At 37.3% G+C, this 12699-nt stretch overlaps 2 protein-coding genes and 1 long non-coding RNA gene across 6 annotated transcripts in view; 2 read left to right on the top strand and 1 right to left on the bottom strand.

Moving 5' to 3' along the window:
* The window catches only part of LOC145934734 (uncharacterized), a 120059-nt gene extending 112964 nt beyond the window's left edge, over positions 1–7095 (top strand). The window contains exon 4 of one of the 2 annotated variants that reach the window (XR_014425097.1): positions 6962–7095. This is a non-coding gene — a long non-coding RNA (uncharacterized LOC145934734). Of the gene's footprint in view, positions 1–695; positions 1109–6961 lie in introns of those variants that run through there. The other variant, XR_014425098.1, reaches the window with a different exon arrangement.
* LOC145934731 (uncharacterized) overlaps positions 1–9768 on the bottom strand; it is a 127235-nt gene extending 117467 nt beyond the window's left edge. The window contains exons 1-2 of one of the 3 annotated variants that reach the window (XM_083035444.1): positions 9580–9768; positions 5791–5944 (exon numbers count right to left, since the gene is read on the bottom strand). The gene's annotated coding sequence lies outside the window, so the exon portion shown is untranslated. Of the gene's footprint in view, positions 1–5790; positions 5945–7048; positions 7171–9579 lie in introns of those variants that run through there. The other 2 variants (XM_083035445.1, XM_083035443.1) reach the window with 2 other exon arrangements.
* A 94-nt stretch (positions 9769–9862) lies between these two features.
* LOC145934732 (nischarin) lies at positions 9863–12509 on the top strand. The gene is made up of 3 exons (XM_083035449.1): positions 9863–10281; positions 10408–10717; positions 10801–12509. Exons 1-3 carry the CDS (start codon positions 10154–10156, stop codon positions 11764–11766), a joined length of 1404 nt encoding a protein of 467 aa, XP_082891575.1. The 5' UTR covers positions 9863–10153; the 3' UTR covers positions 11767–12509.
* The last annotated feature ends 190 nt before the right edge of the window (positions 12510–12699 follow it).

Here is a 12699-nt window from a genome sequence, read left to right as displayed (position 1 = left end):
ATAAGAAAGGTCCATCTGACCAACATTTTAATAATTATTACTGATTTAGCATCGCTTTACGATTTTACATACGTATGAATATAGAAACGCAGAGACACATAAGGAACATAAAGTGATTATAAAATTAAGATCGATATTATATTTCCCCTTTCTCAATCCTTCTATTCAATAAATCTCCCGTAATGGCCGTATCCGGCGTGTAATCCATTTACCTAGAGGGAAACGCAGCTCTTCTCCGTCCGACAAATTTATTAAAGACAAAGAGAGTCTCTTGGAGGAGAGACGGTCAAAGATAAACCGCACGGATAAGTCATCCGGTGTGAATGCTCGACGTCGCGTGTTCTCTTCCCTTTTCCACCTAAATTCGCTTCTTACGTCGATCGATAGTTGCTCTCTTCCGTCGTACGCGTCATTTAATCCGTTCCATTAAAAAAAAAAAAACCGGAAGTCCGTTGAGATAGCGACCGTTGATTCCTTCCTCAACGTGCATGCGATGTATTTTCGCGAATTATATTAAAAATTATAATTATTAAATTATATTGAATAAGGTTGAGCGATAATAAGCGATCGTATTATGAGACTGAGTTGAAAGGCGTTTCCATCTTTTACCTCATAATAAATGTATTACGTATGAAATATTGGGGACATATTACTCACTCGCGTATATCGTTATACTATTATATGTTGCATAATAGGATGCGCAAGACGAGAAAAACGAGCCGATGAAGCGTGCAGCCAATGTCCGGCGCATCCAAGAATATCGATGACGAACAACGTAAGGGAATCAATTGGCAGAGAGATGGAAGGCAATATTCATGCACTCGGGTGGTCGAGAAGCCAACGCTCCCATAATTCAGTACAGTGCGCAATATCGAGGAACCGCGCGGAGCCCCAACGTCAGCGTAACTTTCGTATTTCACGTAAAACAGGTGGATATTGCCGGCGATGCATCACCCACGCCATTCGCGTCCGGGCGTCCGCTACCGCAATTTAGCGAAGAGTACAGCCGCAAAATCGATTGATTTTGTTCAGCGCCGACTTTTTCGCGGTACACGATTCGCGGTTAACGACGCGTGTTACGAATTTATCAAGATTTTACACATGTTTAACGCGGACAAAAATTTTTAAGTATTATAATTGTAAAAAAATTATTAATAATATAAATTATTTATTTTTAAAAAATTCTCAAAAATACGCATTTATAAATTCGTAGACTGATCTAATGTTTTCTTTGATTAATTCGCAATTTTTCTTTAAGGAAAATTTGTTTAAATATCCAAACATATATTTATATTTTTTTTTAAATCAAACTAGCGACTATCGTCGATTGATTGAAGATTGTCGGACAAAAACTTTTGATTAGGAAAAATTTCAGCTCGCAGTTAAACGTCCGAATTGCTTCGCACGTTCCGATCTTACGTTTTCTCGTGAATTTTCGAGACATCGTGGATGTCGCGACTTTACTTTTTTTTTTTTTATATATAGAATAGTTAGCCGCATTGTAAACGCGCTTGTAATATCCACATAACGAGCTACAGTGATAAGAGATACATAAAAGAGATAAAATAAAATTATTCGTCCGTTGCTGCTGTAATTTTATCCAATTCGTGAGAATGCTCTTCATCGTCGTCATTTGAACGAAATAATTTTGTTCCTCTAATTCAGCTTTAAAAGATTCACGAATAATTCCGCAAGAAAACGCGAATAAAATTTTGAATGGCTTCATTCAATCAACGTTTTTTTATAAGTAAAATAATAACGAATTGCAAATAATTATAATCATCATCAATGGTTTATTTTCCATTCAATCTTTTCAATTTAATTAATGCTAATATAAAATATAGGTTTTTCAAGATTAAATGTCTTTAATTTTATTTTTCTTCTATAGCTTTAATAGTTTTGATTTCTTATAATATGGCTTATTTCAGAAATGTCTTCATGTTATGTTTGACTTAAGAAATTCAAGGTTTTATAACTTTGCTATCCGTAAATACAAGGCATCTTTGCACAGGTTCTTAAATGGATTATAAATTATAATAAGAATTATATCATAGTTAATTTTTTGCTCAATGATTTTAAGATTGGCAAGTATCTTTCCAAGAGTCAAATTGCAGGTAGAACAATTCCTCTGTCCGGAGAAAAGCGGAAACCGCGAAAACTATAAGAATGAAGGATAGTATTACGCCGAGATATAGTCACGAGAAAAAGAAACGTTTTTCCTTCCGTTATTCGCATTTTTCTCATTGTTTCACCGGTCCCTAGATACGGACGAGCCAGCAAGAAGAGAAATATAGCGAGCAAAGAAACTTTTCTATATAATGCCCCGTCCAATTTTCTCACTTGGGATACTATTATTATTGTGTGAAAGATACTGTACAAGAATCTTTTGTTTTATTAAACGGTTAAAAAATTTCTCATTTCTTCATTGCAACGTTTGCGCTTCAATAACGCTACACCTTTTTTATTGGATTGGATAGTGAAATATAAATTAATTTTAAAATATGATAGAATCTCAGAAGTTGGTAAATTAAATTTAAAGAAAAATGTTTTTTTTCGGAAAAAAACATTTGAGAAGATTTTGAAAATAACACAATTTAGTCAGTTAGTTTCGTTATTTACATTCCATTTTAAGATATCGATGTCGAACGATTCAATTTGAAACACGCTCCGATTTCATTTCCGAACATGACAATAAAATGCGTCTCTCATTTTACCCTAATCTATTTAATAAAAATAAATATTTTCTGTGATTTAAATTAAAAAAATATTGAAGATACATCTATCGAATCCTGCTCGATGAGACATAACTAGTGAACGTTTTATGGGAGTGCGCGGCAGCGAGACGAAGGAAATTGAAGATTTAAGAAATAACTCATGGAATCCGATCACATCGAGCAATTCGAGGGACTATGTATCCCTCTTACCTTACTTAAGCGAATTGCCATATAAAAAAGGTCCAAACCTGAGGATCGATATTCCAAGGCGCACACGGAATTCGAAAGTGAGGAATGAGGCTTCCATCGAAACTTTAATCGATCACAGTGAGAAAAGGTATGTCAAAGGTAAAAAAAAGAGAGAAAGAGAAACCAAAGTTCCAAAAAAAAAAAAAATGAGAGGAAAGAGAGGAGTCTAAAGGAAGCGAGGGAATGTACGGATTCTCTCGTCGCGATGCTCTCTCACCCCCGGATACTTTCGCCGAGCTCGAATGTGCGTGCATATTGCAATCGAGTGCACTCGAGAAAGTAGCCACACGTGGCGCCGATACGAGGAGAGACTTCTGTCTCGTTCGATTCCAACAAAAACGACAATGTGCACTCTCGACGCCGGGTGTATTTCGCGAGCTACATATACATATATATACGAAATAAAACGAAAGCACGAGGAAAATTGTGTGATATACTACAATATATATCCGCTATAAAAAGAATTGCTATTAAATAAGTCGCAACTTCTCCCCGAGGTCACTCCGTTAAATCAATATGTACCGAAAATGACTCTCTTTACTATATTTATTCGAATATTTATAGAAAAAAGTTATCAAATTATTTTTATATGAATAATTTCGGAAAAGTTGGCGAATCGATGAAAATCGAGAGGCGCAGGAATATTTAATAAATAATGGAGATAGAGAGAAGAGAAAATAGAACGCGCGTGCGGGCGTACTATTTTGAGAAAAAACATTATCATGATAAATTACGAGGCGCTCGCTGCGCGAACACAAGGGATGTAAAACCAAGGAAAACTTCTAGTTTTGGCAGGAAACACGTGCGTGATGTGTCCCTTGACATTTCCCTCGGTCTCGGTGTGACCTCATCTCACGCGCGTTTTTTTTTTTGTGTGTGCAACAACGAGCAAGTACATATAACAAAAATAAAGAGAGAAAGAGAGCCAGTTCTCTTCGAGAAGATGCAGAAGAGCGGTACGAAGGAAAGCGGGTAAACGAGGACGCGGTGATAAAGGAGAGAAGGAAGGAATGCAGCGCGGTCACAACATCAAAGTGAAACGAGATGGTGAGTCGTCTGGCTGCAGTCGAGCATGCATATTGAATGCACACGGAGAAGGCTGCCGAGTGCAGAGGCTTATGGTTACTGCCGGAGCATATTGCGCGAACGCGAACAGAAGGATTCTCCTTTTAATGTTCGGACTTCGGAATCGTCGTGTCGTGTTAACGACTTACTCTTATACGCGACGTTTGCACTATGCAAGATATCTGGACCGAACGGATTTCTCTCTCTCTTTTAATTCGCTCACTATCTATTTGACTTCTTTTAAACATGTTTAAAAGAAGTCAACAACAAAGTGCACTTTGTTGTTGACGAACAACCGCTCGTCGCATCTCGCTCCCCTTTCTCTTTCAAATATCCAACGCAAGAAAGTTTCCAAATTTTACGTGACTGTATATTTGCGTTAGATATCTTATACGGTTACATTTTATCGATCGTACGCTTCGTGACTCATGATAAAAGCTTCATTTCGTACATAACTTTCCGACAGACTAATTCCCGATTTCCCGATCGGCTTTCCGTAACGTTTCACATGAATGCGTTGCGTTATGTGTTATGTCACGGAAGAAGTTACACGATGAATGAGGAAAAATCGCGACTCGAAATATATAAAAACACATCTCCTTATAATATATAATTTATATATATGAATTATTTTTCTTTATGAACTTTCAACTCTTTTATTTTCAATAGAACGATATATATTACAGTACGCAATTAGCGTCTATATATAAAATTGAAAAGCTCTCTCCTCCCTTCTCTCTCTCTCTCTCTCTCTCTTTGTGACTTCTCTGTTTATCCTGCATGCATCAGTTATGTAGAATATACGCGATATAGCCCGGCAGTACAGCAACTCGCAGTCATTTTAAATTCATATTGAAAATAGAAGCAGAAATGTACAATTTATATATGCTTTATAATTGTAAAATGTTTATTAACAAAATTAAATCAACCTGATACTTTGTAGTGACGTGTTATTTAATTTAAGATAAACAGGTAAATTGTTTATGACGTAAAGCGTCGAAGAAATTATATTTTTATAAATTTTTATAAATTTTACTGCTTCTCGCAGTATGTTAATGTTCCTCTTTCGCAGTATATAATGAATATTTTGAACACACATAATTCCTCTTTTGTTTAATTATATTTCAAATGAGCTTGGGCGAAACACAATGAATATTTCTCGTCGATTTCGAACGCGCTCGGGTGTAAATTACACTTTGCTCGACCGCGTTCGATATGCTTAATTGCGTTATTTTACGCAAAGCGCAACTGCACTTTGCTTTTAATCAAATTTCGCTGCACCGAGAAATCGGCGAACTGAGCTTCTGTATATATGTACAACATATACATAGTGCTCTTCGATCGTCAAATTGCCAGACGAAAGAGACGGAAAGCTGCACGCACGCGAAATGCCGGAAAATACTTTAGACCGCTCGATCAAAGCTCAATGAAATTTAAAAGACGAATTAAACGAGATGATTTATGGAGCACCCGTCAGCGCGAAGATTAACCGACTTCTGTGAAAGCAGCGAACTTCATTCAAAGAGAGACCCGTATAGCGAGCTATTTCTCACGAGACGGTCAGAGACGAGACGGATCAGTGTTCTCTGACTGACTTTCTCGGGAAAAAAAAAACAAGAAAAAAACAAACAAAAACAAGGACTTATTATAACGGGTATCATTGAGCTTTAATCGAACGCGAAGGGCTTCTTCGTTCTCCTCGATACGGGAGATGAGAAACAACGCAACATTCCAAGCGGAAGAGAAAGAAGCGGGCACTCACCTCCGCTACGATCCCGGCTATTGCTTCGACGAACGGTCTCACGGCATCCAGCATCCTCTGTTCTCTCGTTCGCTGGAGTAGCCTCTCCGTCTTGGTTCCTCTCTCCTTTTCTCTCTCTCTCTCTTGTTCCAAGTACGTAATCGGAAACGACGAGCTGCAAGAAAGACGACGATATTAAGTTTAAAGCCACAGAAGGGCACTGTTCTGTGGCGGACATGTGCGTGCGTGATTACTTTAACTAACAGTTCTCGCAAATTACAACTTGCGCCTTCTCAAATATATTGTATATGTATATGTATAGGCGAAAAAGAGAAAGTAAATATTCGCAAAATAAATTTTTCAGAAACTGAGGAAATACATACGCGTATATATCGAAAAAGTTCGTTTATGAAATAATTGAAATTTTATATCGATATATGAAGTATCGATAATAAAAGAATAAATTGCACAATAAAATATTTGAAATGAAATTACACCTCTCTTTCTCTCCCTCTCTCTGCTATAAAAAATACAAATATAAAAAAATATACTTTTAAATTACATTGAACAGTTACGTACGTTAAAAAAAAACTCAAGTCAAATTCAAGATATAAAATTATGGCAAAAGATTTTATATCCTCCGAAAAGTATGTCGTTTTGCTCATTGCTTAGTTAGTAACAGTAATGCGTATGATGTATAAACTTTTAAATTTTAAACTTCACAGCGTGTTTCAACGCGTGACAATACGACTAGTCCATGACTAAGAATTACATTTGCATGATTTTCTTCTTCTTACGAACATCTCTTTCTGACCTTCCTCTATGTCGCGTTGGTACCAATGACGTGGCAAGAATGCCAGAATACGCCTACAGCCGAAATATATCTACCTGCGTAGCTCACTTCATCAGAATGCTTATGAATCACAGGCTATCGCAAGATTTATTTTGTATTCTGAGACAGTTCGCATTTTTTGTCGCGTCTTGCTAAAAGCAACACTTGCTAGAAATGCTCATGTAATTACGAAAGTTAGACACCGCTGTAATTACGTTGATAACATATTTCTGTGTAATCAGAGATAGATTGTCATCCGCAAATCTAATAGCGTACAAAAAAAAAGACAGAAATTTTGCAAATTGCATTACATTGTCATTAACGTCAATTTATTTGTACTAATCGCGTTCGCTGTTTCAGATGTAGACAAAAAACAATTACGACAACCGGATAGATTTGTACGTCTATCATGAAAGGATTGATCAGACTGCAATCATTGAAACTCACCGTCCTTGGTTTAAAATAACGAAGAACGGACGCGTCCTCTGGAATGTGGTCGTCAGATCGACGTCTTTACCGATCGTGAAAGGTATAATCCGCTATCTACTTTGTATGTCACTGCACTTACTTAATTCAATATGCACACTTCCCACGCGATTAATCTTTTTCTTAGCGAACGCACTCAATTCTCTCTCTCTCTCGCGCGAATTGTCAAATCTCCCGTCACGAGCGTCCGAAGCTATATTTCTCGTTCACCAGATTTTTCTTAACGATATCCAGAAGAGAAATAGCGTTCCCGACACTAAAGCATCGTTCACCATTTATATTCCGATTTCGCAATCTCTTTGAAAGAAGCAGTCGAAATTTAAGAAATGTCTTATCGCGCTTGAATATCGTTTAAAAAGATCATCGTACATTCAAACAAATGGTTACGCGATCAATAATATATCAAGTTTTTTTGCAACAATACCCAAAAGAAATCGATACAAAAACACACGGCATTGTTTACCGCTTGCGTTCTTTCATGAGCAAAGATTTTTCGCCGCTTTTAAAAAAATGTTTCGACGATCGAGCAACGACAAACGATGATCAGAGATGAAACGCTCGGTCGAGAAAGCGCGCGCGGACCCCGAGGATGACGCGTCGACGCGCGAGTCGAGAAGAAGAGCCAAGAAAGCTCTCAACGATCGCGATGATCGTACCTGACGGCCACCTGAGGACAACTTTTCTTTCCCAGTGCACGCGGCACGCGTTTTCCGCCGCGTTTTTTCGAACGATACGCACACACGCACACCTGAGCGCGCGCGCGCGCGCCGCGAGAGCACACGTACCGCATAAGGACGAAACCGACACGATACTGGATGAGAACGGGCAACAGGTTCGTCGGCTTGCCCCCGAGGAACGCGATGAAGGTAAGGGGAAATGAAGAGGGGGACAGCGGCGAGCATAGCCAGCCAGGTAAGCCGCCATTGCTCCTGACGCAGCATCCAACCTGGCAGTGGCGTAACTAAGGAGGCTCCAGAGGGCCCTGATCGATATCTTTGCAAAGCAGAAATAAATTAAGGATTCTTTAATGGCAAAATTTTTTTTTTATAAAATTGCACAATATTTTAAAGGCCATGTCTTTGGTGCCTGTCAAAATTAATAAACCAACTTGAGATTTAATTTTGTAAAATATATAAATATTATATATAGAACATATCTTTGAAATAATTCATCATAATTCAAATATGTAAATTTAGAAACAAAATTCAGTTTTAAATCCTTTTTAGAATTAAAAAAATTTTAATATATACGCATCAATTTTATTACAATTCCAACTAGACGGAATTATTGTTTATTTCCTGTAAAATTTGGATATTAGAAGTATCTGACAAACTTTAACGTTAGAAATTTTAACGCGATATATTTCAAATTAAATTTTACACAATATATTCACGTCTCGATAGATACGTTTACGTTATAGAAATCGTTTCTAAATTCCCAAGGAGTAGCTCCCTATATATTTATTTACTGCTAATTTCGAGAACACTTTGTGCATCTAATCCGCAATCAATCGTCCCGTCTGACGTAGCACCTCCGATAGGAAGCCTCCGGTTACGCTACTGCGGCAACAGGTTGTTGCCAATGAGAGCTGCCATGAATGAGCGAACGAGCTCGTTTTGTGGCAGCACGATCTGCCCCTGCGTTAGGAAAAAACAAATTTCTTTCCTAGCTAAATACGCGTTCTTCTCGTAATACCTGTGGCTACTCGAGATAAGCATGCAAAATCGTGCACGCACTCGCGTATATTTCGGGATATTTATTCGTTCATATGCTTGCTCTTTCTTTCTCTCTTCCCCACCCCCCTCCTCCTCTCTCTTTCTCTCTCTGTCTCTCTCTCTTTCGGCGGATGCCTTATCGGTGAAACGCCGATAAATTCTCACGATACATGAAATGCGATTAAAAAAGATTCCTTACTCGCACAGAAGTGTTGAGTCATTATCAAATATATAATATGAAATATTAAATGCTATCGCTGCACCGAAAATTTTTCGAAAGCCATCACAAGAGAAATTTTTAATTGATTGATGAAAAAATATACATTTATCCTGCTACAACTATCGATTGTATTTTTGGAAATTTAATGAAAAAAAGATTGTAGCAGTAATTTTTGTTCTGTCATCCTAATAAAACTATGTTATTGACAACAAATTCTATTAAAAAATCGGTGATTGTACACGGGAATATTTTACGAAAAGATGCAGCAGTAATATATATATATATATATATATACGAATTTTTTCATAATCTTTTATAAAACTATATATTAATAACATAAATATATAATAATATATACTCTACTCTAGTATTCGTTTCTCTAAAAGTTGTTCTTTAAAGAATCCTATTCAAGGACATTCCCGCGCTTCATAACTCAAGTTATGGTTATGTTTTCCGCACGCCAGCGAGAAAATAAATTGACGCTCGGAGAAGACAAGAGGAGCAAGTAAAAGTACGAATGAAGAAAAAAACGCGATATAAGAACCTGCTAAACGTACATACGTCTTCTTCTGCTTCTTCTTCCTCTTTCCTCTATGAATTTCCATCCTCTTCCAGGACAAAGTGCCACAGTACCACAGTAAACATAATTGCCATTGCGTCGCCGGTTACAAATTACAAAACTGTGACGATAGATCAAAAGACTCGAAGCGCGCAAAACGATGCACGAAGCGACATCTGGCGATCGTTCACGACGTTCTTTCACGACATCGTGCGACATTTCGCCGCCAGATGGCAGCGGTTTCTCCGCAGCTGTTCGCAGCTCGCAGCTGTCAAAGGTGTCAAAAGATGCGTACTCCCGTGTCACAGAGATACAGTCCACGGTTTTGGAACAAGTAAACGTCAATCAACGTCGTAGCAACAGTGATAAGCAGTAGGCGGAGATACGTGGAACTGGATGCACCGATATCGCAAACTCTGTCCCTAAATGCGCCGCGCCGCATCGGGTTACGCTGTGTTATTTCGAAAAGATCGCACGATCTTACGTGGAGGGATAACCTCTCGGTCCCTGATTGTCGCGCGAAATCGCTTTGCCACGTATAAACGGATCGAGACCCGCATCGCGACACAATAATGGCGTGTCTGCTGTCGAACCAGGAAAACGTACGCTTGAAAATACCGTCGGTCGACACGGTGGATGGAGTTACGTATTACTGCATCGAGATCGGGATCGCATCGATCAAATGGACCGTAAGGCACAGGTAACATTGACAATTACACTCTCATTTCCGCTCGAAATTCTACGCGTTTCACTTTTCTATTCTAATTAATTTAAGACTACAAAATGATCGATCGGAAAAAATGTATAGCTCCTCTTTTTGTTGAAGATACAATGACTTTGCGGAATTACACGAGAAGCTCGTTTCGGAGCACTGCGTCGAAAAGGATATTTTACCGCCGAAAAAACTCATCGGTAACAAATGCGAAGCCTTTGTGGAGAAGCGTAGGCAGAGTCTCGAGATATATCTCAACGCTGTTTATAATTATTTGAAGAAGGCGATGCCTAGAGAATTGGCTGTATTCTTAGATCTACATGTGTATGATATATACTTTCTACTACAAAGTATGGCCTTGGAATTCTTTACGAGTGGCGATACTCTGCTACAGACTTCAAGCTATAAATTCAACCCTGTACAGGTGATAAATATAGTCTGTATAGTTTTTAATTAGCATAAATTTGTTATTACACGGATACTAATCTCATTCCTATTTACTTTCAGCTGTATGCAGTTAGCGAGAGACTGAAACAACCGTGTCCATCTTTAGAAGTCGTGGATAAAAAATACGATTTTAGCCACGTTTTGGACTTTAATTCTCACTTGACTAGTCTCACGATTGAAGGAAGTTTGGAGCCTTATAAAACTAGTAATATTTATTCATCCGCATTGTCGATAGAATTATCCACCTTCAAAAACGTGCAGTATCTGACGATCGATCGATATCCTGTGGATAAAATCTATAATATGGGAAATCTTCGAGATACCGTGACTACACTAAAAGTTACTAATACTAAGCTCAGAAATATTGTGGAATTAGCCATGTGTGAAGAAGTTCATAAAAATATCATAAACGCTAATGATTCTCATGTGTGGTTAAAAGTGACGCATTTGGATCTCAGCGATAATCGCATAGAAGTCATAGATGAAGCGATTAAATTGTTACCACACATAGAGTGTCTGACTTTAAACAACAATCACTTGTCCGAGATTTCCAACGTTACCTTATTGCCGAGATTGTCACAATTGTATCTAGCATCGAATAACTTTACCAGTCTGCCGGATGATCTTCACACAAGACTCGGATATATCGTCTACATCGACCTGTCGCAAAACAAATTAACGTCACTCGCTAGCTTCTCAAAGTTGTACTCATTGGAAGGATTGGACGTAAGCTGCAATCGCATCGAGAAGATCGAAGAGGTAAAACACATCGGCCATCTACCTTGTCTGGAGAATCTAAGATTGACAGGCAATCCAGTATCGACGATAGTGGATTATAGAGTCAAAGTTTTGGAACCGTTCGGTAAGAGAGCTGCCGATATCTGTCTTGATAACGAGAAGCCGAATCAAAAGGAACTCGACACCGTGTCGGTTCATCAAGCGTTGCGCATCGCGAGAGAAGGTAAATCGCCAACATTTACCGCATCGGACGCGCCACTGTTTTCCGCCGAAATCCCGAGTATATAAAAATTTTAACCGTGCTTTCCTCTTTTATCACGATAAACATGTTACGTGAATACTAGTTAGATACCAAACAAAAATGTGTTTTATATTGCAACATGTAAATTTTATCAATATGAGACTGACCCCTTTTTATCGCAGCAAAGCCGCGTAATATTATTTCCAGTCTCGATTTATTGTACTATTTATTTACTAAACTTTTGTTGGTATGTTTTTATCGATAAATAGATAGAATAACATGTTTTTTTATCACTTTTACCACAATTCGAAAAAGCCAAAATGATAAAAGATAATACATCTTCGTGTTATAATCTTGTACATAAATCTAAGAGATAAAACACGTTTATGTCCAAGAAACAAAAAATTATAAATCCATGACAAAATTGTATGATATATACATCTTGTACAATTCGTGAAATAAATCCTTAAAACTTCTGCTATTTTATACATAGAATGTACGTATCGAAATAATCATGTATAGATTTATATCGATTGTTTGTAACAATGAGATTTGCCTATCGTAAATTTTATATATATATATATATATGATTATATTTAATATTTTTTTATCGTTAAATACTCTTTTCCTAGAGATTATGCGAATACGAAAGTCAATCATGTAATATTATTTATTCCGAAATATTTTTAATTCTCCTATTTTAAGAAACAATATAAAATTTCGTGCAACATTTTTATAATAATTTAACGTAAGAGATTTATCTGTATATAAAAAAATATTTTGTTAATAAAGATGCATTAAAAATCTATGATAATATATATCTTGTTATCAATGCCCAGTCGAAATACTTATATTGTTAACTGAAAGTATATTTACTCTAAATTGTTACAAATTTTTCAAGCTTATCTGCATAATTACTCACTCCATATTTGTTGTTGTTTCGGGAAGGATATATGTATAGTGTTTCTCTGGATATTCCT

Source organism: Prenolepis imparis, unplaced genomic scaffold (assembly GCF_030444845.1).
Source record: "Prenolepis imparis isolate NDT839.2.m4 unplaced genomic scaffold, iyPreImpa1.0 SCAF_4, whole genome shotgun sequence".
In the NCBI taxonomy this organism is placed as follows: domain Eukaryota; kingdom Metazoa; phylum Arthropoda; class Insecta; order Hymenoptera; family Formicidae; genus Prenolepis; species Prenolepis imparis.
The sequence above is the reverse complement of the archived record's forward strand: the minus strand, read 5'-3'. Positions and strand labels throughout refer to the sequence as shown.

Excerpts from the sequence above, each read along its gene's own strand:
- LOC145934732 (XM_083035449.1), top strand. The coding sequence starts at position 10,154 with ATGGCGTGTCTGCTGTCGAACCAGGAAAACGTACGCTTGAAAATACCG. Across the intron at positions 10,282-10,407 it reads AAATGGACCGTAAGGCACAG|ATACAATGACTTTGCGGAAT; the intron begins GTAACATTGACA and ends TTTTTGTTGAAG. Across the intron at positions 10,718-10,800 it reads ATAAATTCAACCCTGTACAG|CTGTATGCAGTTAGCGAGAG; the intron begins GTGATAAATATA and ends ATTTACTTTCAG.